General features: G+C 45.1%; 1 protein-coding gene and 1 non-coding gene across 2 annotated transcripts; one reads left to right on the top strand and one right to left on the bottom strand.

The window, feature by feature from the left end:
- Positions 1-982: 982 nt before the first annotated feature.
- ANKRD22 (ankyrin repeat domain 22) lies at positions 983-26,117 on the bottom strand. Its single transcript, XM_038744160.1, has 6 exons — positions 25,923-26,117; positions 7,353-7,544; positions 7,006-7,113; positions 5,531-5,608; positions 1,358-1,456; positions 983-1,222 (listed from the first exon to the last, which is right to left on the bottom strand). The coding sequence occupies exons 1-6, from the start codon at positions 25,941-25,943 to the stop codon at positions 1,145-1,147; spliced, it is 576 nt and encodes a 191-aa protein (XP_038600088.1). The 5' UTR covers positions 25,944-26,117; the 3' UTR covers positions 983-1,144.
- Positions 15,196-15,333, top strand: LOC119926295. Its single transcript, XR_005450183.1, has one exon. It is a non-coding gene; the product is annotated as a small nucleolar RNA SNORA7 (small nucleolar RNA).
- Positions 26,118-27,302: the final 1,185 nt, after the last annotated feature.

The following is a 27,302-nucleotide window of genomic DNA, read 5'->3' as shown; positions in this document are numbered from 1 at the left end:
ACAAATCCGCATTTATTTGTTTAGAAAACAGGAACAGGCTTGACAGTGAAACTGATACTGGGGAAAGCGAAGTGGTCGTGCGATTCGATTTTCCTCACGGAGTCGGACTAACAAATTAGCTAAGCTGCTAGGGGTGGGGGCACCTGTCAGCCAGAAAAGACCACTAAGGATCCCTAGGTGAGCATCAGAAGTGGGCACAGTGGCTTCCTCAGAGCCCCTGCCAGAGGCAAGAGCAATTCCCAATCTATACCCTCTTGTTAGGATAAGATTTTGCCTTCTGATGGAAGCGCCTCCCAGAACCCCTGCCAAACTGTTCCATCGACAAGACTTGCGGGCCTCAGTTCTGTGCTTGGAATGGCAGAGGCTGTCTGGAATAACCCATCCTAGATGATCTAAAGTCAATTTGTCATGAAAAATCAGTCCATCAGGATAAAGGTGGCCAGATACCCTTAATCTAAAGGCCAGAACTACAAGTGTCTCTTTTCAAATCGTGATTTTGAAAACCCAGTCAAATAACCATGTGCATTCCAACTTTGATTTGTAAAGGCTCTCTGCAGCACTGGTTCATAGTGAGATTTTTCTATAAATCAAGCGTGCGCACACACACACACACACACACACACACACACACAGAGCCTTTGCTCTGTTTCTTTCCAAGCAAACCGCTCTGCAGCTCCAGGCTGGTGCTCTTCTCTCCAGGAGGAGCTAGAAGCTCAGCTGAGGGCTAGAGGAGAAGCCAGGATGCCCCAGTGATGGGAAAAATGGATACATTCCCTTCCCCTTCCCTCGCCCTTTCCCATTCCCCTGGAGAATTGAGTCGCCCAAATATGAAAAGCAAAAAACCTAGATTAGTCCTTGTCTTGGTTGAGTTGCCAAATTGAGCCCTTTATGGTCCGCAAAATTGCTGTGGGTTGAGTTTCTGAAGGATCACAGTAACACTCTGCTCTTCACATCAGAAGACGTCACCACACGCTGCGTGCTACCAATACGGCCGTTGGCAACCACTGTCGTCCTATTTCACAGGTGAAAAAACTAAGGCAGAAGGAGAGCTGGGGACCTGCCCACAGTCAGACAGAAAACAAGAGGTGGAGCTGAGGCATCCAATTGATTGCCTACTGATTGCTCCGTGCATCCATCAGAAGAGTCAGGAGGCCTTTCTTAGCATCAGTTCGATCTGGGGGAAGTTCAGCCTGTGTGCAATGTCCAAGGGGCTCTCGCCTTTCTGTGGGAGAGACACATATTAATATCTCACTCTCACAAGGAATGAAAACCTGGAGACGCAGCAAGAGGGTAGAGCACTGAGCCCCCACAGAATATGCCGTTGGCTTCCTCTGGGCTCACCCTCTGCCCACCTCACCTTATTCTTCAGCAACGGGTCTGCGTGGGCATCAAGCAGTAACGGAACGATGTTCTGATTTTTCATTTCACAAGCATAATGAAGAGCCGTACAACCAGCCTGAAACCAAACAGACACCTCAGCTGGTCAGAACTTAACCGAAGTCAACGGGATTTATTTTGCGTTTCTGTCTTTTGCTCCACCCCTTAAAATAGTTGATGTTGCTTTTTCAAGGTGACATTTTGCAAGTTTCCTTTGCTTTTCTTTGCTGCTCTGATAACTGAAATCGTCTTTCTTGCCTCCACAGTGTCACCTTCCTCCTGACCCACTATGACCCAGAGAAACTCACTTCTTTCTTGATGTCAACCTAAAATCAAACAGGGATTTCTTAGTGGACCAGCGGAATAGGCTCCTGAAAGTTAGGAGAACCTCTGCTACAAGTTCTTTGTTCCCTGGAGTGCTTTCCTTTTTTTATGATATTTGTTAAGTGCTTGCTATGTGTCAAACACCGTTCTAAGCTCTGGGATAGGTAAAGGTTAATTTGATTGGACACAGTCCCTGTCCCGCACGGGGCTCACAAATTAAATAGGAGAGAGAACAAGTATTGCATCCCCATATTGTAGTTGAGGAAACTGAGGCGCAGAGAAGTTAAGTGACTTGCTCAAATTCACACAGCAAGTAATTGGCAGAGCAGGATTAGAACCCATGCTCAATCCGGGCCCCATACTGCCCGCAAGAGAACCACCATACAGTCCATCTTTTAAGGGAGTCCCCTGAAATGAACCAGCAGTGCCCTGTCCCAATCTGCTTTTCCCCCATCCCCAGACCGAGAGAGATCCCTCCTCCTCTAATACAGCTGATCCTGCATGAAGCAATTAGTGTCCATTTTGTAAAAAAATGCAGCGATCGATACTTTTCTTCATAGGCCTAATGAAATCTGCCTCATTAGCCTATGACAGGTGAATTTACTCCTTGTATTTTTTTCACTAGTTCAACAGAAAATGACTAAAAAGTATTAAGTTGAGGTTCCACACTGATGGATTGCAGACAGGAATTTTGCCCATGGGAATGAGAAGCAGTTGTAGCCTAGTGGAAAGAGCATGGGACTAGAATAAGAATAAGAATAATAATAGTTGTATTTGTTAAGCGCTTACTAGGTTTACTAGAAGCAGTATGGCTCAGTGGAAAGCGCTTAGTACAGTGCTCTGCACACAGTAAGTGCTCAATAACTATGAGCCCGCTGTTGGGTAAGGACCATCTCTATATGTTGCCAACTTGTACTTCCCAAGCGCTTAGTACAGCACACAATAAGTGCTCAATAAATACGATTGAATGAATGAATGAATAAATATGACTGAATGAATGAATGGAAAAGTGGAAAGAGCCCAGGCTTGGGAGTCAGAGGTCATGGGTTCTAATCCTGACTCCACCACTTGTCTGCTCTGTGACCTTGGGCAAGACACTTAACTTCTCTGTGCCTCAGTTACCTCATATGTAAAATGGGGAGGAAGACTGTGAGCTCCATGTGGGGTAACCTGCTTACCTTGTATCTACCCCAGCGCTTAGAACAGTGCTTGGCACATAGTAAGCACTTAACAAATACCATAATTATTATTATGTGCTAGGCACTTTTCTAAGCAATACCATAGGTACAAGATAATCGTGTTGGACACAGCCCCTGTCCCACATGGGGCTCACAGTCTCAATCCCCATTTAACAGATGAGGGAACCGAGGCCCAAAGAAGTGAAGTGACTTGCCCAAGGAGACACAGCAGAAAAGTGGTGGAGTTAGGATTAGAACCCATGGCCTTAAGACTCCCAAGATCATGCTTTACCCGCTACATCATGCCACCAGAAAACATAGGCTCTAATCCTGGCTCCACCACTTGCTTGCTGTGTGACCTGAGGCAAGCCATCAAATTCCTTGGGGCCTCAGTTTCCTCATCTGTAAAATGGGGATTCAATCTCTGAGCTCTTAAATCCTTATACTGTGAGCCCCATGTGGGACAGAGATTGTGCCCGAGTTTATTATCCTTTATAATCCTTTATTTATTTATTATCCCAGTGCTTATTACAATAGTTGACCCATAGTAAGTGCTTATTATAAGCACAAATACTGCAGTAATTATTATTATTATTGGCTTTTGAACCCTCTGATTGGCCCATGGCCACAGGTGACTGACAATGACTATCAGATAGTCTGATAGTGGAAAGTCCAACACTGCAAGCCACCAGACCCAGGAGCAGATATGGACAGGGAGGGGACCAAGGAGCAGAGCAGAGCAGAGCAGCTCTGCCAAGTTTGTTTGTTTGCTTGTTTGTTTTGTCATTTTATGGTATTTGTTAAATGCTTACTCAGCGATTAGAACAGTGCTTTGCACATAGTAAGTGCTTAATAAATGCCACCATTATTATTATTAAGTGTCAAGCACTGCACTAAGCCCTGGGGTTATAATGATAATAATAATAACAATGGCATTTGTTGAGCACTTACTATAATGATAATAATAATGATGGCATTTATTAAGCGCTTACTATGTGCCAAGCACTGTTCTAAGCACTGGGCGATACAAGGTAATCAGGTTGTCCCACGTGGGGCTCACAGTCTTCAGCCCCATTTTACGGATGAGGGAACTGAGGCCCAGAGAGGTGAAGTGACTTCCCAAAGTCACACAGCTGACAAGTGGCAGAGCCGGGATTTGAACCCATGACCTCCGACTCCCAAGCCCGGGCTCTTTCCACTGAGCCATGCGGCTCCTCTGCTCCTCTGGTAGATACAAGCTAATCAGTTTGGACACAGTCCACGTTCCATGTCCCACATGGGGCTCCCACTCTTAATCCCCATTTTACAGATGAGGTAACCGAGGCACGGAGAAGTGACGCGACTTGCCCAAGGTCACACAGAAGAGGAGTGGCAGAGCCAGGATTGGAACTTAGGTCCTTCTGATGCCCAGGCCTGTGCTCTATCCACTAGGCAGCACTGCTGAAGTTGGAACTTCCCACACTGGGGAAGGGATAGACCCAGCCAGAGGAACTAAGGAGAGGATTGGGGAGGACCAGGGCGGGTGAGGAGCTTCTTCAGCCTCTCTGAGCAGAACACATGGCCTTCATTTTAGGGCCCTGCCCTCTCACTCACTGTCTGACACATCCCACTGAGAGCAGCCGCTACAACTGCTGCTTCTCCCAGGGCCACAGAGGCGAGGCCTGGTGGGGGCTCGGCTCAGGGGCCTGGGTTTCCTTTCAACATATAATAATAATAATAATGTTGGTATTTATTAAGCGCTTACTATGTGCAAAGCACTGTTCTAAGCGCTGGGGTAGATACAAGGTAATCAGGTTGTCCCACGTGGGACTCCCAGTCTTCATCCCCATTTTACAGATGAGGGAACTGAGGCCCAGAGAAGTGAAGTGACTTGCCCAAAGTCGCACAGCTGACAAGTGGCAGAGCTGGGATTTGAACCCACGACCTCTGACTCCAAAGCCTGGGCTCTTTCCACTGAGCCATGCTGCTTCCCCGAAGGTGAGCCACAAAGCGTTAGAGATGCCTCAATTCATTCATTCAATCGTATTTATTGAGCGCTTACTGTACTAAGCACTGTACTAAGCGTTTGGGAAGTACAAGTCGGCAACATATAGAGACGGTCCCGACCCAACAGTGGGCTCACAGTCTAGAAGGGGGAGACAGACAACAAAACAAAACATGTGGACAGGTGTCAAGTCATCAGAATAAATAGAAATAAAGCTAGATGCACATCATTAACAAAGTAAATAGAATAGTAAATTTGTACAAGTAAAATAAATAGAGTAATAAATCTGTACAAACATATATACAGGTGCTGTGGAGAGGGGAAGGAGGTAGGGCTGGGGGGATGGGGAGGAGGAGAGAAAAAAGGGGGCTCAGTTTGGGAAGGTCTCCTCGAGGAGGTGAGCTCTCAGTAGGGCTTTGAAGGGAGGAAGAGAGCTAGCTTGGCAGATGCGCGGACTCAACAGCATAAGACAAAACGAGAGAAAGCATGGGTAGAGCCTGTTCCCTGGAAGATGTTACTGTGAGAACTCACCATCTCTAGGACCTGCTTCTAGGAAAAAAAAACAAAAAAACAAACACCATGCTTGGGGCTGATGATGCCTTCTCTTTCAGTGAAACGAGGCAGACAACTGTCCCTTCCAAAGTGCTGGAATGACAAATTTACTTACATAGTCCATAGTGTTGACATCTGCCCCAGCTCTCAGTAACAGCTTTACTAGGGTTTCATTCTGTTTGGTCTTGGACACCTTCACGAAAAAGGAAAATATATGACTCCTTTAATCTTTCCATCTCGGTTAGGGGAGACATGGAATTAAAGGAAAGTCAGTTATTGTCAATAAGCACCCGAGGAATGCCATTTCAGGATACACCCGGCCCCTTGCCAAACTTGCCCTTCTCCCTCCCCTTCTTCTACCCTCCTCCCTCTTCACACTGGATGCTCACAGATTTATAAAATGAAAACTAGGAATCTACTGCCTCTCAGAAAGACTTTTTCAGGGTACAGAAAGCCAGGATGGGCTCACTGAAGATACCAAATTCAACATTAATTTAATTTCAAATGGAAAGTCTGCCACCTCTACCTCTGAGGGGCTTACCCCAAGGGAGAAAATTTTTAAGCTGAATGAACTAGGTACAATATCAAATGAACTTACTTTCTGTCCAGACCCTAAAGGAAGAAGACAATTGAAACAGAGAAGGTGAGAAGGAGAGGATGATAGGTACTGTTAATATCATCATTATCACAGCCATCATCATCCTTACTTTCACCCTTGTCATTTGAAGCTATAGCAATATCAAAATCTACGAAGAATTCATCTAGTGGACATTGGCAATGAACTAAGCTCTGGGGAAGCTACAGAAAAGAGAGAACAAATGACTCCTACCCTCTTAAGGAAAATCTTTGTAAACAGGATCAGAAGGGTAAGAACCATATCTACTCTCTCTTCTTCATTCTTCCAAGCGCTTAGTACAGTGTTCTGCACAAAGTAGGGGCTCAATAAACACTATTTATTGAATTCTGCCAAATTCGGGGTGGGAACTTCATACCAACAGATTCTCTCTAAAAGCATCTTCTACTCACCACTCAGGTTATCAGACCTGATTGACAAATAGGAGGAAAAAGAAGATGTGGAAATGTATAGGAGTTCATTTTCAATAGAAGGGCAAGTCAGATAATTGAGATTGGTATAAGATTTTATTTTCTAAAATGCTTGAAAGAAAAGTTTGACCTTCAGAAGGGCTTCAGTTCGAATTTGTGCTACAAGTGAAACTGCTTGACCCAATTTTCCAGAATCGGAAGATATCTCACAAAGGTCAAATACATTCCAAATGTGGCCTAAGAACTAATTTTGCCCCCATGGTCAAAATAACGAGGTGTGTTTAGGATGTTTATCATGTACGCGAATTGGCTTCTTTATAATGACTGTCTAGGTCAATAATCAATCAGTCGTATTTATTGAGCACTTACTATAGGCAGACCACTGTACTAAGCACTTGGGAGCGTACAATATCATAGAGTTAGGAGACATATTCCCTGCCCAAAAGAAGCTTTCTGTCTAGAAGAAAAGGCGTAATAAATCACAATATACTCACAACGGCAGAGTTTTGAGGGCCAATTTCTACTGCTCCCTGTCATTCTACTCACCATGAGGAAATATCCAATAAGCAGAACTGGCATTAAGATGACGATGAGTAGATAATCAATGAATGTAAACCTCTTCCTCACAGCATAATGCAAACATGTTCTCTCTTTCTAAGGAAGAAGAAAAGCAATCTATCAATCAATCACATTTCTTAAGCTCTTCCTATGTGCAGAACACTGTATGAAGCACTTGGAAGAGCACAGTACAGCAGAGTTGGGAGACATGTTCCCTTGTCTCTAGAGGGGGAGACAACAGTGCCTGGCACATGGTAGAGCTTAACAAATATCACTTTTTAAAAAAAAAAAAAAGTCTGTCTCTTGCTATTACTGCTCTTGTATTTTTAACTTACCTGATTTTTGATGTTCACATCTGCATTCCTTCGCAAAAGGAAGCTAACTATCTTCAGATTTCCCCGCCGGCAGGCACAGATCAGGGGGGTGTCTCCGTTGAAGTTGTCTTGGATATTCACATAATTGTTGTCTTCTCGCACCCATCTCCAAACCTCACCAAAGTTGTTCTGGTAGGCCGCTTGACAGATAGGCTGAGGGGAGAAAACAAGTGGGCATTTGCGATGAGGGAGGATAGAAAACATGGAAAGAACCTGAGATCTGAGAGAGACCTCAAGGGTTTTTTTAGAATATAATATTTGTTAAGAGCTTACTACGTGCAGTCACTGTACTAAGCATGGGAGTAGATACAACCTAATCAGGTTGGACACGGTTCCTGTCCCAAACTGGGCTCAGAGTCTTAATTCCCATTTTACAGATGATGGAACCGAGGCATGGAGAAGTTAAGTGACTTGCTCAACGTCACACAGCAGTCACAGTCAAATGGCAGAGCTGGGATTCTCTCTAGTCTCTCAGAAGATCATATCCCAGCCATGTGTCACATCCAAGTTGCTCCTACAGAATGACATTCCCTCCCCAAAAGTCTGGGGAATGAGTAATAGTAGAAGTTACAATTAATAGTAGTAGTAGCAGAATAGTAATAGTAATAGTATTGACTGTCTGAGTGGAGCAATGCACCTTTTGAAGTGCTTGGGACATACAAAACAAAGGGACACATGTTTCACCCACAGAGAGTTTGCACTCTAACAGGAAGACAGACCTGTAGACAAGATAAATGCTGCATAAACAAATGTAGAAGTGGTGAGAATGAGCATAATTAAGTCCATATATGCTAGAGGTGGGTGATGAGCTTCTATGACTTTGGGCGTTGGGAATTGATGGGGAACATTTCCTGAAGGAGGTCAGATTTTTGGAGGGCCTTTTCATTCTTTCATTCATTCACTCAATCGTATTTATTGAGTGCTTATTGTGTGCAGAGCACCGTACTAAGCACTTGGAAAGTACAATTCAGCAACAGATAGAGACAATCTCAACCCAACAACGGGTTCACAGTCTAGAAGGGGGAGACAGACAACAAAACAAAACAAATGGACAGGCATCAATAGCATTGAAATAGATAAATAGAATTATAGATATATGCACATCATTAATAAAATAAATAGAATAATAAATATGTATAAATATACACAAGTGTTGTGGGGCGGGGAAAGGGGTAGAGCGGAGGGAGGGAATGGGGCGATGGGGAGGGGAGGAGGAGCAGAGGGAAAGGGGGCCTCAGTCTGGAGGAGGTGAGCTCTCAGTAGGGCTTTGAAGAGGGGAAGAGAGCTAGTGTGGTGGATTTGAGGAGGGAGGGCATTCCAGACCTTTTCTGTGAGGAGCTCTGTGATCTGTCAGATTTAGGGAGGAAGCTCCCAGCTGGAGAAAACAGCACAAGTGGGGAAAGTGACATTTCTCTGTGCCTCAGTTTCCTTCTCTGTAAAAAAAGTATTAAATCCTACTCCCACCTCCTTATATTATGAGTCCCATGTGGGACAGGGACTATATCCAACCTGTTTATATTCTATCCCTGTGGTTCATACAGTGCTTGGCATATAGTAAGTGCTTAACACATTCCATTTTTTTTTTAAAAAAAGGGAGATGGGAGATTCTAGAGTGAGGTACAGATAGGAACTACCTGGGAGGAACTAAGTGAGCAGGTTTAGGGAGGAGTGGGTGAAGGAAGCAGATCAGAGAGGTGCCTTAAATTGATGGAGAGGGGCTGGAACTGCTAGTGAGGAGTTTCTGCTTGACACGGAGTGACACGAGAAGTCTGCAGAGGGTTAAGGGGAGTTGATGTATGGAGAGTGACATCTCAAAAAGATGGACTGTACAGGAGACATGTGGTGGAGGGCCTGAAGACTGGCTAATACCAGCTCCAGCTCTGATATATGACATGGTAGGACACCAGAGCCTGGAATCTGAATCAGGCTGGGAACGGCAAGTTCTGGAGCTGGGCTGTCCAGGAAGTCCAGGCCCAGGATTTGGGGACTGTAAGCTCCTTGTGGGCAGGGAACAAGTCTACCAATTCTATGGTACTACAGTCTCCCAAGTGCTTCGTGCAGTGTTCTGCACACAGGAAGCACTCAATAAATACCATGGATTGATTGATGGTGCGAAGCTTCCACTTCCCAAAGTGTTTTACATCTAGCTCCAGACCCAGGACATTCAGTACAAGATGCTGGCTGCGTTTCAGAATATCATGAGACATCGATTAATGGATAAAAGTGAGAGAGTAGTCCAAGCAGGAAGATGGACATGCCTGCAGTTGTGAGGGTAGAGGAGGGAGAAATAGGCTGAAGAGTCAGTCTAAGGTCACATTGAGAAGGAATTTATGGGGTGACAGAAGGTAAAAAACTGAGACCTTGTACTTTGGAAAGGATTGCGGGGCTGGGGGAACTAAGAATGAGGAGGATCGAGGAGGGAGAGAGCTCTCCAGATTGGTCTCCAGTCATTCCTAGCCCCATACTGAGGACCTGGGAAGACAAGGAGGACAGCTTAGATTTTGTGTCTCCCTCATTCATTCAATTGTATTTATTGAGCACTTACTGTGTGCAGAGCACTGCACTAAGCACTTGGGAAGTAGAAGTCGGCAACATATAGAGACGGTCCCTACCCAACAACGGGCTCACAGTCTAGAAGAAATCCCCTCATGAAACCTCCATATTTTGCTTGCCTATTCACTTACTGCATTCGAGAAAAAGACTGGTAGAAATGGAGAGTGCAAAGGGGAACTGAATAATAATAATGATAACAATAAAAATTGTTAACCATTTACTTTGTACCAGTCACTGTACTAAGTGATGGGGTAGTCATAAGATAGGTTCAGCACAGTCCCTGTCCCACGTGAGGCTCACAGCTAGAGGAGAGGGAGAACAGTTATTGAAATCCCATTTTACAGACGAGGAAACCAACAGTGCTTTGCACATAGTAAGCGCTTAATAAATGCCATTAAAAAAAATTAAAGAGGCAGAGAAGTTAGGTGATTTTCCGAGGCAAGTGACGGAACTGAGACCAGATCCCAGGTTCACCGACGTGACTTCCTAAACCATTTGCACTAGATTGAATTCCTTCCTGCAAGTTCTCCCTCCCAAAGTCTTCGTGGTCAGACTGAGGCTCCTCCTCCCTTGACATTGGGAGACTCTAGGATAACCCAGCGCCCTCCAGATCCCAATCCCAATCCCAATCTCCTGCTCAGGGCCACGGACCGGTGTTGGTTCATCTGCTGCCCTGGTCTGCTGGAGGATGATTCTGACCCAAAAAGAAGAGCTCCTAACCTTCAACTCCTTTTTTCTCTTCCCAACACAGCACCGGGCTCTCCTCACAGGACCCAGAGATGAGCCGGGGTGGAACCTAGCTCAGGCCGAGACCGGTCATTACTCGAGGCTGGCCCCTTTGTTAGGAAATCTGCTTCACCTTAGGCTGGGACAACTGACCTTGTGGTGAAGCCCGCCACTTAAATTCCTACTGTGGGGCAAGGAAATCATCCTGGTCTAAAAACCAGAAAGCCAAATAGCCATGAGGGGGAACCTCAGCGGCGCAGCTCTGACTTCCTGTCGGTTGGAAGGCGAAGACCTATCAATTACACTGTTCCATGAATAACCTACACAAACAGCTGCAGGTGGGCGTTGAGGAAATAGTGGGAGTGGGCCCCATTGCTGTCCCCAGAGTCACCTATATTATAATAATAATAATAATAATCAGGGAATGTATCTGTTTATTGTTATATTGTACTCTTCCAAGGGCTTAGTACAGTGCTCTGCACACAGTAAGTGCTCAATAAATATGATTGAATGAATGAAGAGCTTTTTATGGTATTTATTAAATGCTTACTATGTAATAATAATAATAATGGCATTTTTTAAGTGCTTACTATGTGCAAAGCACTGTTCTAAGCTCTGGGGAGGTTACAAGGTGATCAGGTTGTCCCACGGGGGGCTCACAGCCTTAATCCCCGTTTTACAGATGAGGTAACTGAGGCCCAGAGAAGTTAAGTGACTTGCCCAAAGTCACACAGCTGACAATTGGCAGAGCCGTTACTACGTGCCTGGCACTGCTCTAAGTGCTAGGGTAAGTATAAGTCAATTAGGCCAGACACAATCCCTGTCCCACATGGGGTTTACAGTCTAAGTAGGTGCGAGTAGGATTTAATCCCCATTTTATAGATGAAGAAACTGAGGCACAGAGATGTGCAGTAACTTGCCCATTGTCAAACAGCAGATAAATGGCAGAGCTAGGATCAGAACCCAGGTCTTTCTGACTCTCATGCCCTCACTCTCTCTGCACGACCCCACTGGCTTACTCTGAGCCAGTTACTACGTTTACAGATGGGATGGATAGAATCATATCAGACTAACTCTCTGTCCCACATGGGCCTCACAATCTAAAAGGGAGGGAGAACACTTCACAGATGAGGAAACTGAGGCTCAAAAAAGTGAAATCAATCAATCAATCAATCATATTTATTGAGCGCTTACTGTGTGCAGAACACTGTACTAAGCGCTTGGGAAGTACAAGTTGGCAACACATAGAGACGGTCCCTACCCAACAGTGGGCTCACAGTCTAGAAGACTGATTGATTAATTAATTAATCCATCAATGGTATTTATTGAGCACTCATCATCTTCAGAGGACAGTACTAAGTGCTTGGAAGAGTACAATATTGGTAGACACATTCCCTGCCCACAACGAGCTTACAGTCTAGAGGGGGAGAGATTTGTCCATTATTATTCAGCAGGCAAGTGATGGAACTGGAATTAGAACCCAGGTCTCTTGACTCCCAGCTCTGTGTCCTGTCCTCTAGGCCTCATTCATTCATTTATTCAATCGGATTTATTGAGTGCTTACTGTGTGCAGAGCACTGTACTAAGCACTTGCCATGCCTCATTACCATGTTGGAACAGCAAAAACATGCAAGGAAACATTAGGAAGCTGTAACACTGAAGTGTACTGAGATTGACTCCAGCCAACTCACTAAGGAAAATGAGGTAGTCATTCTCCAAAGCAACTGCTCAGAGAAATCAATCAATCAGTCAATCAATAAATTGCATTTATTGAGCAATTACTGTGAGCAGAGCACTGTACTGAGTGCTTGAGAGAGTAATAATAATAATAATAATAATAATAAAGCGCTCAATAAATATGATTGATGATGATAATAATAATGATGGTATTTGTTAAGGGCTTACTATGTGCCAAGCACTGTCCTAAGCACTAGGGTAGATACAAGGTAATCAGGTTGTCCCACGTGGGGCTCACAGTCTTAATCCCCATTTTACAGTTGAGATAACTGAGGCACAGAGAAGTGAGTGACTTGCCCAAAGTCACATAGCTGACAAGTGGTTAACTGGGATTAGAACCCACGACCTCCGACTCAAGCCCGTGCTCTTTCCACTAAGCCTCACTGCTTCTCAATACAATATAAAAATAAAAAAGAGTTGGTAGACACATCTCTGCCCACAGAGAGTCTGCAGCCTAGAGGAGGAGACAGTAGCGAGAAGCAGTGTACCATAATGGATAGAGCATAAGACTGGGAGACAGAAGATCATGGGTTCTAATTCCGGCTCCGCTACTTGTCTGCTGTGTGACCTTGGACAAGTCACTTCACTTCTCTGTGCCTCAGTTATCTCATCTGTAAAATGGGGATTAAGGCTGGGAGCCCCAAATGGGACAGGGACTGTGTCCAACCTGATTACCTTGTAACTACCCCAGAGTTTGGAACAGTGCTTGGCACATAATAAGTGCTTAACAAAATACTATTATAATAGGAGTTTATATAAACTTCTCACTCTCGGCTTCAAGGCTGTCCATCACCTCACCCCCTCCTACCTCACCTCCCTTCTCTCCTTTTCCAGCCCAGCCCGCACCCTCCGCTCCTCTGCCGCTAACCTCCTCACTGTACCTCGTTCTCGCCTGTCCCACCGTCAGCCCCCGGCCCACATCTTCCCCCTGGCCTGGAATGCCCTCCCTCCGCACATCCGCCAAGCTAGCTCTCTTCCTCCCTTCAAAGCCCTACTGAGAGCTCACCTCCTCCAAGAGGCTTTCCCAGACTGAGCCCCCTTTTTCCTCTCCTCCTCCCTATCCTCCCCGCCCTACCTCCTTCCCCTCCCCACAGCACTTGTATATATATCTGTACAGATTTGTTACTCTATTTTACTTGTACCTATTTACTATTCTATTTATTTTGTTAATGATGTGCATATAGCTTTAAATCTATTTGTTCTGACAACCTTGACACCTGTCTACATGTTTTCTTTTGTTGTCTGTCTCCCCCTTCTAGACTGTGAGCCCTTTGTTGGGTAGGGACCGTCACTAAATGTTGCCAACTTGTACTTCCCAAGCGCTTACTACAGTGCTCTGCACACAGTAAGTGATCAATAAACATGATTGAATGAATGAATGAAATAAATAAATGATGGATCATTACATACATGCTATGGGGCTGAGGGAGGAGTGCAAATCTAAGTGCAAGGGTGACACAGAAGGGAATGGGAGAAAAGGAAATGAAGCCTTAGTTGGGGAAGACCTCTTGGAGGAGATGTGCTTTTAAATAAGGCTTTGATGACAGGGAAAGTAATTGTCTGTCAGATTTGAAAGGAGAGGGAGTTCCAAGTCAGAGGCAGGACAGGGGTGAGAGTGGCAGGAAGGTAGACAAAATCGAGGTACAATGAGTAGGTTGACATTTAGAGGAGCAGAGTGTGAGGGTTGGGTTGTAGTAGAAAACAGGGAGGTACAGTAAAGGGTAGGAGAAACCCTTTCTGCTGAGACTAAGTGGGGATGGATTTGGGGCCTCCATGGATTGCCAAATTCCTCTCAGAGTCCCTATGGAACTTGATGGAAAAAGAAAGGGGATCACCAGAAACTCCCTTTCCCAAGTGTCAATTTCCATTTGGCCAGACAGCAGGTTTCCATTGCAGGATTCCAAGGACACCCTGAATCTTGACCCTACTTTCATTCTGCCGTAGCCAACCTGAACAAACTATCTGTCCTTCTGCACAAACTCCATTTTCCTTTAAGGATTCAAAGCAAAAACATAAGTGCAACCCTAAGCTACTATACCCATGAGGAGAATGCCTGACGACTTGAACACAGTGTCCAGTTGACGCAAAGTTGTCAGAAGAGTTCCAAATCCAAATAGGCTGCCCATCCAGCTCACCCCATGTCCTACTGAGCCGTCCACCATGAGCCATTTTTGATTAAAGTGTTTTCCCCTTGAGAAGGGGAAAGAAGGAGACCTTGTGGAGCACCTCAAGTGCTGATTTAGGAAGTATTGTGGGAATGCTCAAGGGACAGATGCTGAATAATCAGCTTGGAGGACTCAGCAGGAGACGGGACCAGCTCAAGGGATTTGGCGCCATAAGGAATGGACAGAAAAAAGGAAGCCAGACTGCAAGGTGAGAAAGAGAGAGAGAAACGAGGTGCCTCTGGCTGAATTAGGGTGATTGCCTTATTTTTCTTCAGGGAAGAACAGGCACATAGGACCAGCAGACATCAACTTCCAGAACAAGAAAGGTGACGGCTAGAGGGAAGGGGAAAGAGGGGAGTGAGGTTGTGGGGCAGAAGTATCGAGGAGGAATGGAGGCCATTTCTCTGCCTCCTTGTTTCTCTTTCTCTCCTGAATTTGTCTCTGGCCTGCCTCTGCTCCTCCCTCACCCAATATATGCTGCTTAGATCATTAGCTCTAGTACCTGTAAGCCCCGATCCTCATCTGAAAATCTAGTCACTTAGTCTTAGATTTGTTCTTACTGGATAGGGAAGTTGAAACTGAGGAGAAATTCCCCCAAATCAGCAAGAGTAACTTGACTGTTTCCCCTCTCAGGGTCGCACATGGAGAGTTTCCAGTACTCTACCGGTCCCGACCGTGGGAGGGAGAGTCAAGCAGAGGTATACCCTTTCCATTCCTAGCTTGGGCAGTGGCTAACGAGTGGAAGACAATCTGCTATAAATTACAAATATGTACATAAGTTCTGTGGGTTTGGGATGGAGGAATAATAAAGGGAACAAGTCAGGGTGATGCAGAATGGAATGGCAGAAGAATATTGGAAGGCTCAGTCAGGGAAGGCCTCTTGAAGGAGATGTGCTTCATTAAGACTTTGAATGGGGAAGAATAATTGTCCATCCCCCTTTTACAGTTGAGGAAACTGAGGAAGTGAAGTGTCTTGCCTAAGGTCACATAGCAAACAACTGGCAGAACCCAGGTCCTCTGACACCCAGGCTTATGATCTTTCCACTAGACCACACTGCTTCTCTAACCTGTAATGAGCTTCTTGGCCACGACTGTTTGGACCAGAGAAACAGGTTCACAGCTCTGAGAGTTAAGGAATCAGCTGTGGGCAATCCACAGAGAGAATAGCCCAGTCAATCAACCTCTCAACGGTATTTATTAAGAGCATGCTTGGAAGATTTCAATAGAGTAAGTGGACATTGTCCTGGTCTTCAAGGAGTTCACATTCTTTTGAGAAGCAACGTGGCTTAGTGGAAAGGGCTTGGGAGTCAGAGGTCGTGGGTTCTAATCCTGGATCCGCCAGTTGTCAGCTGTGTGACTTTGGGTAAGTCACTTCACTTCTCTGTTCCTCTGTTACCTCAACTGTAAAATGGGGACTAAGACTGTGTACCCCACGTGGGACAACCTGATTACCTTGTATCTATCCCAGAGCTTAGAATAGTGCTTGGCACATAGTAAGCACTTAACAAATGCCATCATCATCATCAAGTCCACTGAAGGACACCAGTTGAATAGGATGTGCTGTCTTTGCAACACCAGAAAGCACTTGCCATAGTCCTGGCACTCTTAATTTACTTTATAAAATTGCAGTCTGGAAATCTCAAATAATAATAATGGCATTTATTAAGCACATACTAGTTCAAAGCACTGTTCTAAGCACTGGGGAGGTTACAAGGTGATCAGGTTGTCCCATGGGGGGCTCACAGTCTTAATCTCCATTTTACGGATGAGGTAACTGAGGCACAGAGAAGTTAAGTGCCTTGCCCCAAGTCACAAAGCTGGCAATTGGCAGAGCCGGGATTCGAACCCATGACCTCTGACTCCAAAGCCCGGGCTCTTTCCACTGAGCCAAGCTCAAATGAAACACCCAGGAACAGTCACAAGCCATTTTACACAAAAGATATGAGGTACCATGACGATTCTGGGAGATTTCCAAATTAATTTTTCCCACCTGCCTCAGGTTGGTAGAATTGTCAGGTGCTGTTAATCTAATCAAAGATAAACTCCTGACTCAACTGAGTTCTGAGAAACACATCCCATCCTTGTCACTCCAACACCTGGCCTGCTCTCCTGGCCTCAAGTCCAGAGTTCAATGGAAGTCCAATGGTACCGTCTCTGGAAATAAACATCCAGCTCCTTGGCTGACATGGTACCAATGGCAATGTTGAGTCAGGTAGGTCTTTCTTAGTAATTTCTGGCTTAAGGGGTCAGTCAGTGGTATTTATTGAGTGCTTGTACTAAGCGCTCTGGAGAGTACAATAGAACAATAAGCAGACACATTCCTTGCCCACAGTGAGCTTACAGTCTAGAGGGGGATACAGACTTTAATATAAGTAAATTACAGATATGTACATAAGTACGAGGGGCTGGAGTGATGGAGCCCTTCCAAATTAAGTTCCTAAACACATTCACTTTGGCAGAGATGTTCAGCAACTTGGATATTCTCCTCAAGACGTTCTCCTGAAGGGCAGGGATCATCCCTACCAACTTTATTGTTTGCTCCCAAGTGCTTAGCACAATGCTCTTCACACAGTAAGTACTCAATAAATGCCACTAAGTGATTGATTGATTGAAGTGTTTTCTCTGCATTGCCTCCAACTGATTGAGTGATAACCTGGCCCTATGTCAAGACCTCTCCTCTCCCTGCCTCACTTCCCAGGCTTTGTCTGCTGTGTGACTTTGGGGAAGTCACTTCACTTCTCCATGCCTCAGTTACCTCATCTGTAAAATGGGAATTGAGACTACATGGGACAGGGGCTTTGTCCTACCCGATTTGTTTTATCCACTCCAGTGTTTAGTACAGTGCCTGGCACATAGCAAGTGCTTAACAGATACAATAATTATTTATTATTTATCATTGGGAGCTTCAGCTTCTACTTAGAAGGGAAGTACTTTGGCCTACTGGAAATAGCTAGTGCTTGAGAGTGGTGGGAGGACCCTGGTTCTAACCCCTGCTCCACCACTTATCTGCTGTGTGACCTCCTTCTACATCCCAGCCCTCATACTCCACTCTTCTGGTGCTAACCTTCTCATTGTGCCTCAATCTCTCCTGTCCCACCGTCGACCCCTGGCCCATGTCCTACCTGTGTTCTGGAACACCCTCCCTCCTTAAATCCACCAAACAATCACTCTTCCCCAGTTCAAAGCCCTGCTGAAGGCTCACCTCCTCCAAGAGGCCTTCCCAGACTAAGGTCTCCTTTTCCTCAGCTCCCCCTCCCTTCCGCTTCACCTTGACTCACTCCCTTTGCTCTTCCCCCATCTTCCCACCCTACAGCACTTATGTATATATGTGTACATCTACAATTCTATTTATATTGATGCCTGTTTACTTGTTTTGATGTATCTATATCTATAATTCTATTCATTCATATTGATGCTTCTTTACTTGCTTTGATGTCTGTCTTCCCCCTTCTAGACTGTAAGGCCAATGTGGGCAGGAATTGTCTCTTTATTGTTGAGTTGTACTTTCCAAGCACTTAGTACAGTGTTCTGCATACAGTAAGTGCTCAATAAATATGATTGAGTGAACGAGTGACAAGTCACTAACTTTGTGCCCTAGTTTCCTGCTCTGTAAAATGAGGATTCAACACCTGTTGTCCCTTATTCAACACCTGTTGTCCCTTCATTCATTCATTCAATCGTATTTATTGAGCACTTACTGTGTGCAGAGCACTGTACTAAGCGCTTGGGAGGTACAAGTTGGCAACATATAGAGACAGTCCCTACCCAACAGTTTATAGATCTGTAGTTTATAGATGTTGAGGCTTTAATGGGACAGGGACTGGGACTGACCTAATTATCTTGAATCTTCTCCAGCCCTGAGAACAGTGTTTGACATACAGTAAAGTGCTCAATAAATATGATTGAATGAATGAATGAATAGGAAGCACTGAACAAATACGTAATTAATGAGAAGGACAGAGTGAAAGAAGAGAACAGGTTCAAGGTGTTTCTCAAGGTTTTCCCCATGGATTTTCCTTGGAGCAGTAGCTGCCTGGAATAAACCCCCAGGAAGCCGCTTAAAATTTTCAATAAAACCGTGGTCTCTCAGGGATAGAGTCACAGTGAGCCCCTACTATATGCAGTTCACCCCTCCCTGGGTGGTTGATTGGCAGGGATCCTACAGAGATCAAAGCAGTGACATCTGTATATTACTAAATGATCAGGAGAGAGATGGCTTATTCATTGAGCGTATCCCCTCCTATCTTTTAATCAGGGAAAGGACAGCTGCAGCTTGTGCTCTGTTCTTTATGATGTTCAATATTATTTTGGGGGAAAGTGTTATCTTTCCTCCAGTAGCTCTCTCAAGTGGAATCTCTTCCTTTTCATAGAATAGGCTAATGTCTGTCACTGAATCATCACTATGGACCTGTACACAAAGTTAAGAAGCTGGTTTATTCATTCATTCAATCATATTTATTGAGCGCTTACTGTGTGCAGAGCACTGTACTAAGCGCTTGGGAAGTACAAGTCTGCAACATACAGAGACGGTCCCTACCCAACAACGGGCTCACAGTCTAGAAGAGGGAGACAGACAAGAAGACAAAACACGTAGATAGGTGTCAAAACTATCAGAATAAATAGAATTATAGCTACCAGAGCTAGGCTAATAATGATACTTTTTAAGCAGTTTCTATGTGCCGAGCACTGGGTAGATATAACTTCAATGTGGCTCAGTGGAAAAGAACACAGGCTTTGGAGTCAGAGGTGATGGGTTCAAAGCCCGGCTTCGACACTTGTCTGCTGCGTGACCTTGAGGAAGACATTTCACTTCTCTGGGCCTCAGTTCCCTCATCTGTAAAATGGGGATTAACACTGCGAGCCCCCTGTGGGACAACCCGATCACCTTGTAACCTCCCCAGCACTTAGAACAGTGCTTTGCACATAGTAAGCACTTCATAAATGCCATTATATATAAAAAAGTTGATCAGGTTGGACACAGCCCCTGTCCCACATGGGGCTCCCAATCTTAATCCCCAGGTTATAGATGAGGTACAAGGAAGTGAAATGTCTTCCCCAAGGTCACGCAGCAGACAAGTGGCGGAGCCGGGGTTAGAATGAGGTCCTTCTATCTTCCGGGCCCATGCTCTTTCCACTAAGTCACACTCAACTTCTGACCCCATTCTTGGTTCCGCCCCTACCAGTCTCCATCCCGTTCTTTCTGGGCACAGCTCTAAGTACCCCTCCTCCTCCTCCTGATTACTCTCTGTATTGCTGTCTGCAACTTTCCCTTCCTCTCAGCTCCCCTTCCAGTCAAGTGACCTTACCAATTAGCAGTTGCTTCAGTTTTGAAAGTATCAAAAGTCCTCCTCATACAGTAGCGGGACGGGGACTGTGTCCAACCTGATTAGCTTCTACCTACCCCAGGACTTAGAAAAGTGCTTGACACATAGTAAGCACTTATCAAATACCGTCATCATCATCATCATCATCAGAGCAGTAGTAAGCTAAGGTGATTCTGTCTATATCTGGGCCTGCCAGATCTATTTTTCCTGGAGATGTTCTTATAGAATGCACTCTGTGACCTCGGAAGCCAAACCAAAGGAAGAAATTGAATATCCAGAGGTTAGGCGGCAATGGCAGATATCCAATATCTTGCTAAAGTGAGCCTAAGTGGTGGGTTGTCAAGTTAACTAATAATAATAATAATAATAATAATAATGGTATTTGTTAAGTGCTTACTGTGTGCCAAGCACTGTTCTAAGCGCTAAAGTAGATACAAGGTAATCAGGTTGTCCCACATGGGGCTCACAGTCTTAATCCCCATTTTCCAGATGAGGGAACTGAGGTGCAGAAAAGTTAAGTGACGTGCCCAAAGTCACACAGCTGACAAGTGGTGGAGTGGGATTAGAACCCATGACCTCAGACTCCCAAGCCCATGCTCTTTCCACTAAGCCATGCTGCTTCTTTATCACTGATGGGATAAGATCATGGGCTAGAGAGTATTTCTTGAGAACCCAGTGGGTGAGCTGCTGCTTACTAAGCATTAGTTGTTCTGCTATATCCCAGAACAGAGAATTTTAACTTGCTGGATTTCAGCTCCTCCTTGACTAGAAATTCACTGTTGTGTTTCGATGACCTTGTCTGAATGCTTCACCTTGATGAGAGGACATTTTTAGAGGATAGATGAGGTGTTCAGTTTTAGACATGCTCAGTTTAAGGAGATGATGAGACATCTATGAGGTAATGTCCCAGAGATGAGACTACAGAGCAAGAGAAAGGTTGGGTCGGGTGCTTGTTGTGGGCAGAGAATGTGTTGCTTCTTTGTTTTGCATTTCTCTAACACTTGCTTGTTTGTTGTTTGTTTTGTTTCATGGCATTTGTTAAGCGCTTACTATGTACGAAGCACTGTTCTAAGTGCTGGGGGGGATAAAAGGTGATCAAGGTTGTGCCATGTGGGGCTCACAGTCTTCATCCCTATTTTACAGATGAGGGAACTGAGGCTCAGAGAAGTTAAGTGACTTGCCCAAGACCACACAGCAGACAAGTGGCGGAGCTGGGATTAGAACCCATGACCTCTGATTCCCAAGCCCGGGTTCTTTCCGCTGAGCCTCACTGCTTCTCTAGTACTTAGTACAGGGCAGTTACCCACCAGCTTCTCAGAAAATGCTCATATTACTAGAAGTATTAAGCACTTTGATACTCTCCCTAGTCCCACAGTTGTCACATAAATACCCTTATACTCTAATGCTTCCCCACCTTTGATTTATTTTCACATCTGTCTCCCCTTGTAGACTACAAGCGCCTTGTGGGCAGGGAGCACATAATCATCATCTTCAGCATCAGTGATTTTTTTCTGAGCACTTACTATGGGCAGAACACTGTTAAGCACTTGGGAAAGACAACAGAGTTGGCAAACATATTCCCTGCCCATAGTAATCTTACAGTCCAAGGGGGAGGCAGATATTAATGTAAATAAATAATTTACAGCATGTAACATAGATAATGTACATGGTTATTGTAGGGTTGAGGGTGTGGTGATTATCAAATGTCCAGAGGTCACAGATCTAAGTGCATAGGCAACACAGAAGGGAGAGGGAACAGGGGAAAAGAGGGCTTAATTAGTGAAAGCCTCTTGGAGGAGTTGTTTTATGGTGTTCACTATGTGCTAGGCACTGTACGAAATGCTGGATTAGATGCAAGCTAATCAGGTTGGACACAGTACATGTCTCTGCTTCTAGACTGTGAACTAGTTTTGGTCAGGGAATGTCACTGTTGTATTGTATATTGTGTATTGTGTATTGTACTTTCCCAAGTACTTGCCATGGAGCTCTGCACGTATAAGTGCTTAATAAATACGATTGAATGAATGAATGAATAAGAGGGAAGGAGACTGATATTTTACCCCCATTTTAAAGATACAGAAACTGAGCACCATCACACAGCAGACAGACCCAGGACTAAAGCCTGGGTCTTCTGTTTGAAGCTGAGTGGGAAGAGGCTGAAGATTAGTGCTCTGCACACAGCAAGCGCTCAATAAGTATGATTGAATGAATGAATGAATGGCAGTGAAGGAGGAAAGGAGGATGGGAGCAAGTGTTTTTAAGAGATGGGAGGGTAAAGAGCCCAGGTCACAGGGGGAGGGTGGAAATTTTGAAATCAAGTGGAAGCCCTCCCCTGTAGAGGCAGCTGGAAAGGATGAGAAAGAGGATGTGGGAGCCTGAGGCTGTTGGGAAAGCGAGGGTTAGACTGAGAGAAGTTCATGTCTGACAGGAAGTCAATGGCAGGGTTATCATAAGTAGAGATGACGATGTGGTAGGAGTCTGGGCTTCAGGAGGGAGTTGGCAGCCTGGGGCAATACTTAGAGGCTGTGGGAATCGGAGTCAGTGAGGGAGGAAGACCACTTGTCTACTGTGTGACGTTGGGTAAGTCACTTCTCTTCTCTGTGCCTCAGTCACCTCATCTACAAAATGGGGATTGAGAACGTGAGTCCCCATGGGACAGAGACTGGGACCACCCCAGTGCTGTCTGGCACATAGTAAGTCCTTCACAAATGCCACAATTATTATTATTATTATTAGTGTGGCAAAGCTAAAGAGAACTGAATTGGCAGAATTGGCAGGCCAGAGAGAATCTGAAATGGAAGAAGCCGATCCGCATTCTGGACTTCCAAGAATAACACTAAGCGGCACAAGTGCAGAAGGAGCAGAAGAAGCAGACTTCTGGGGTGATAATAGTTAACAATAATTGTGGTGCTTGTGCCAAGAACTGTACTAAGCACTGGGGTAGACATAAGGTAATCAGGTTGGACACAGTCCCTGCCTCACATGGGTCTCACAGTCTAAGACAGGGGAGTAGGATTTAATTGCCAATTTACAGATAATAATAATAATAATGGTATTTGTTAAGCGCTTACTATGTGCCAAGCACTGTTCTACATACTGGCGATGAGGTAACTGAGGAACGGAGAAGTCAGGTGACTTGTCCAAGGTCACACAACAGATAAGTGACAGAGCCCTGATTAGAACCCAGATCCTTCAAGTCCCAGGCCCAGGCTCTTTCCACTAGGCCATGTTGCTCCTGGATTGGTTAATTCACCACTTCTCCTCTTGAAATTTGTAACTCTCTTTTCATGTCTCTATACCTCTAGACTTTAAGCTCACTGTAAGCAGGGAGTGTGTCTATTATATTGTTATATTGTATGCTCCCAGTTGCTTAGTACAGTGCTCCATACACAATAAATCACACTCCCCTCCACTTCAAAGCCCTACTGAAGGCTCACCTCCTCCAGGAGGCCTTCCCAGTCTAATCCCCCTTTTCCTCAGCTCCACTTCCCCTCCCCACCGCCCCGACATGCTCCATTTGCTCTACCCCCTCCCCCACCCGCAGCACTTGTGTATATAATAATAATAATAATAAAAATAATAATAATGGTATTCGTTAAGCACTTACTATGTGCCGAGCACTGTTCTAAGCGCTGGGGTAGATACAAGGTAATCAGGCTATCCCACATGGGGCTCACAGTCTTAATCCCCATTTTCCAGTTGAAGTCACGGAGGCCCAGAGAATTTAAGTGACTTGTCCAGAGTCACACAGCCAATAAGTGGCAGAGGCAGGATTAGATCCCACGACCTTTGCCTACTAAACCCATGCTCTTTCCAAAAAGCCACTCTGTTTCTCTATATGCTTCTCTATATATGTATGTATTTATAATCCTATTTATTTGTATTAATGAGGTATATATATATATATATATATATATACATATATATATAATTCTATTTATTTATATTGATGCTTTTGATGCCTGTTTACCTCTTTTGATACCTGTCTTCCCCCCTTCTAGACTGTGAGCCCATTGTGGGCAGGGATTGCCTCTATTTGTTGCTGAATTGTACTTTCCAAGCGCTCAATAAATACGAATGAATGAATGAATGCTCAATAAATGCGACTGACTGACGGAGTGACCTGGTCTTTTATAACCCTATGTCCTCTGGTGGACCAAGTGCTCTAAATAGGAATAGCCTATATCCTACTTTCACTGGGCCGCCTAAGATTTTTGCAGTTGCTCTGGACGCCCAGCAATTTTGCCAGGATTATTCAGCCAATATCCTGGAGGGGAAGGTTGGCTATTATTACTCCACCTTCTGTCTGAAATGCACGAGAGTAAGGAAGTTGGGGAACTCCTGGATTCAGTTTCTACTCCAGCAGTGGGGTCTGGGGAACTCACTTGAGGTTTTGCAAGCCCTTCCCATAATCCCAGTTTTGGGGAAAAAATTTATAGTCAGTCTAGCTACAAGTGAATTGGATGCTGGAAAGATGAGAAGCAGCATGGCTTAGTAGATAGAGCATGGGACTGGGAGTTAGAAGCACCTGGGTTCTAATGCCTACTTCACCACTTTTGTCTGCTGTGTAACCTTGGGCAAGTCACTTCACTTCCCTTGTACCTCTATCTAGAAAATGGAGATTAATACTGCAAACCCCCTTTGAGACATGGAATGTGTCCAACCTGACCATCTTGTCTCTACCCCAGCACTTAATACAGTGACTGGCACATAGCAAGCACTCAAAAAATATCATTAAAAAAAAAATCTGACCCTTGCCAAAACCCCTTATAGCCACAGTGTGAAGAGGAAAACCCAGAATGATGAAACAATCTTCTAGACTGTGAGCCTGCTGTTGGGTAGGGACTGTCTCTATATGTTGCCAACTTGCACTTCCCAAGCGCTTAGTACAGTGCTCTGCACACAGTAAATGCTCAATAAATACGACTGACTGACTGAATGAATGAATCAAAAAGCAGGTTTACTTGCTCTGCACACAGTAAGCGCTCAATAAATACGACTGAATGAATGAATGAATGAAAAAGACCATCTTGTCACTGGTTGTTGTGTCACCACGCTTCTAAGAAGCCTCGGGGGTTGGGGGGGGGTGCAAATGTCTTGCTGGTGTTGGGCTAAGCATCTCCAATGGTATGCCGTCTAACTGGTAAGGGATCAAAGAGGAGAGGGCATCAGGTATAGGTGGCTATTATGTGAGTGTCCCTCCCTCTTCCCTTTGAATCTGTCTTAAAAATTGGACATATTTGATCACAGCAATTAACTTTCAATCCCATTAGACAGTTGAACACTTCATATATGAGAGAGGTATTTAATGTTTCATTCGAAAGCCCAAGAATAAACATATTTTCTGATTACCTTCTGTTTCGCAATGGATCGCGAACTTAACAATAGCTGGAGCTGGCCCCTTTCAGTGAGTAAAGCTGAAAGCTCCACCCCACAGACTCAGAATCATTTGGGTCGACTAGGTAAAGAGACCGTAAGCTCCTGGAGAGTAGGGAACATGTATGTCTACCAACTCTGCCGGACCATATTCTCCCAAGTAATTAGTACAGTGCTCTGCACACAGGAAACACTCAATAAATACCAATGGTTGATTGAATGATTGCTCAGGAAATGTCCAGGGTCCAAGGTCCCAGTTACAGCCAGAAGTATTTTCAAGTCCCGACAGCGAATTAGATCTGCTTCGAGTCTTTACCAGAGGCAGAACAACTTCATCGATTACCCTGGGGCAGATAAACTGGCCAACATCCCCCCATTTCCTCCCCTCTCTACTGAATGTCTTTACCAGCAACTTAGTGACCCTCCAAAAACATGGAAAAATTTCCTTTTCCGTAACATCCCAGGAGACGAAAACATTTTTCTCGTCTACTCTAATCCTTATCATGGAAGTTCCAGCAGGAGGGGGAAGAGGTGAGCCCATTTTCCCAGGGCAGAGGGGGCTCGGAGGTGACACAGTGTCCCTAGAGTTGAACGATTAAGCAGTAGTGGCCAAAGAGGTCGGGGTGCAATCTCTAGAAGTTCTCACCTACCTCAGAGTAAAGAATCCCCATGCCTGCTCCTCAGGCAGTCCGAAGCTTCCCCGATCACCTGTCCAAACTGCTGGTCTCCCTCTAGGTTTCTTGGATCACTGTTGGAATTGAAGAGCAGACCCTGTCCAGCGTAGAGGCGAGAGGAGACAAGGAAGGAGGTAAGTCCTTCCCCCCCACACCTAATCCTTCTCTCCCGATCTGGAAACCCCAGACAGACCTGCCGTCTCCCAGCCCAACCCAGGAAGGAAAGGGCAAGTGTCAGTTTGCCAGAGAATGAAACAAGCAGTGCGTGTTTCGACAGAGGGAGGCAGCGATTTTCTGAGTCATCTTTCTGCAATGTCAACTGCAGTTTGCCTAAGAGGAAGAAGACCAAGTGGAGGGGGAACTAAAGCATTTGAGCAGGTGCTGAAGGACCAGGGAAGGAAGAGTTATCTGACAGGCTGACGACCTGAGGGACAGGCAGAATTTCAGGACCTTCTGCTCTCCTGGGGTCCAGCCCGGTTCCAACCTGAGGGCCTCAAGGGTGGGGAGAGCAGGGCAGAGCCCCCCACACCCCCTGAGAGCTGCTGTCAATCAAGCCGATGCCCACCTGAGCAAAAAATAAAAATAATAATGGTATTCGTTACGGTCTAACTATGCGTGGAGCACTGTTCTAAGCGCTGGGGTAGAAACAAGCAAATAGAGTTGGACACAGTCCCTAGACCCACATTCAATTGTATTCATTCAGTCGTATTTATTGAGTGCTTACTGTGTGCAGAGCACTGTACTAAGCGCTTGGGAAGTACAGGTTGGCGACATATAGAGATGGTCCCTACCCATCAACGGGCTCACAGCCTAGAAGGGGGAGACAGACAACAAAACAAAGCATGTGGACAGATGTCAAGTCGTCAGAATAAATAGAATTAAAGCTACATGCGTTAACAAAATAAATAGAATAGCAAATATGTACAAGTAAAATAAATAGAGTAATACATCTGTACAGACATATATACAGGTGTTGTGGGGAGGGGAAGGAGGTAGGGCGGGAGGAGATGGGGAGGAGGAGAGGAAAAAAGGGGTGTCACACGGGGAATCACAGTCCTAATCCCCATTTTACAGAGACCCAGAAAAGTGAAGTGACTTGTCCAAGGTCACACAGCATGCAAGGAGCGGAGGCAGGATTAGAACACAGGTCCTTCTGACTCTGAGGCCTGTGCTTTATCCACTAGGCCATGCTGCTTCTCTCCCCATATCTGCAGCCTCATAAACCCACTCCTGCATCAGCTCAGATGAACCAGTTTTAGCCATTGCTGAAATATCACAACAGAATGTACTGGTGGAACCAAAAATTAGGCCTGAAACATTTGCACCATTTTGCGTTATCGTCATTACCATTATTAT

This window comes from Tachyglossus aculeatus, chromosome 3 (genome assembly GCF_015852505.1).
Source record: "Tachyglossus aculeatus isolate mTacAcu1 chromosome 3, mTacAcu1.pri, whole genome shotgun sequence".
Taxonomy (NCBI): Eukaryota; Metazoa; Chordata; class Mammalia; order Monotremata; family Tachyglossidae; genus Tachyglossus; species Tachyglossus aculeatus.
The sequence above is the reverse complement of the archived record's forward strand: the minus strand, read 5'-3'. Positions and strand labels throughout refer to the sequence as shown.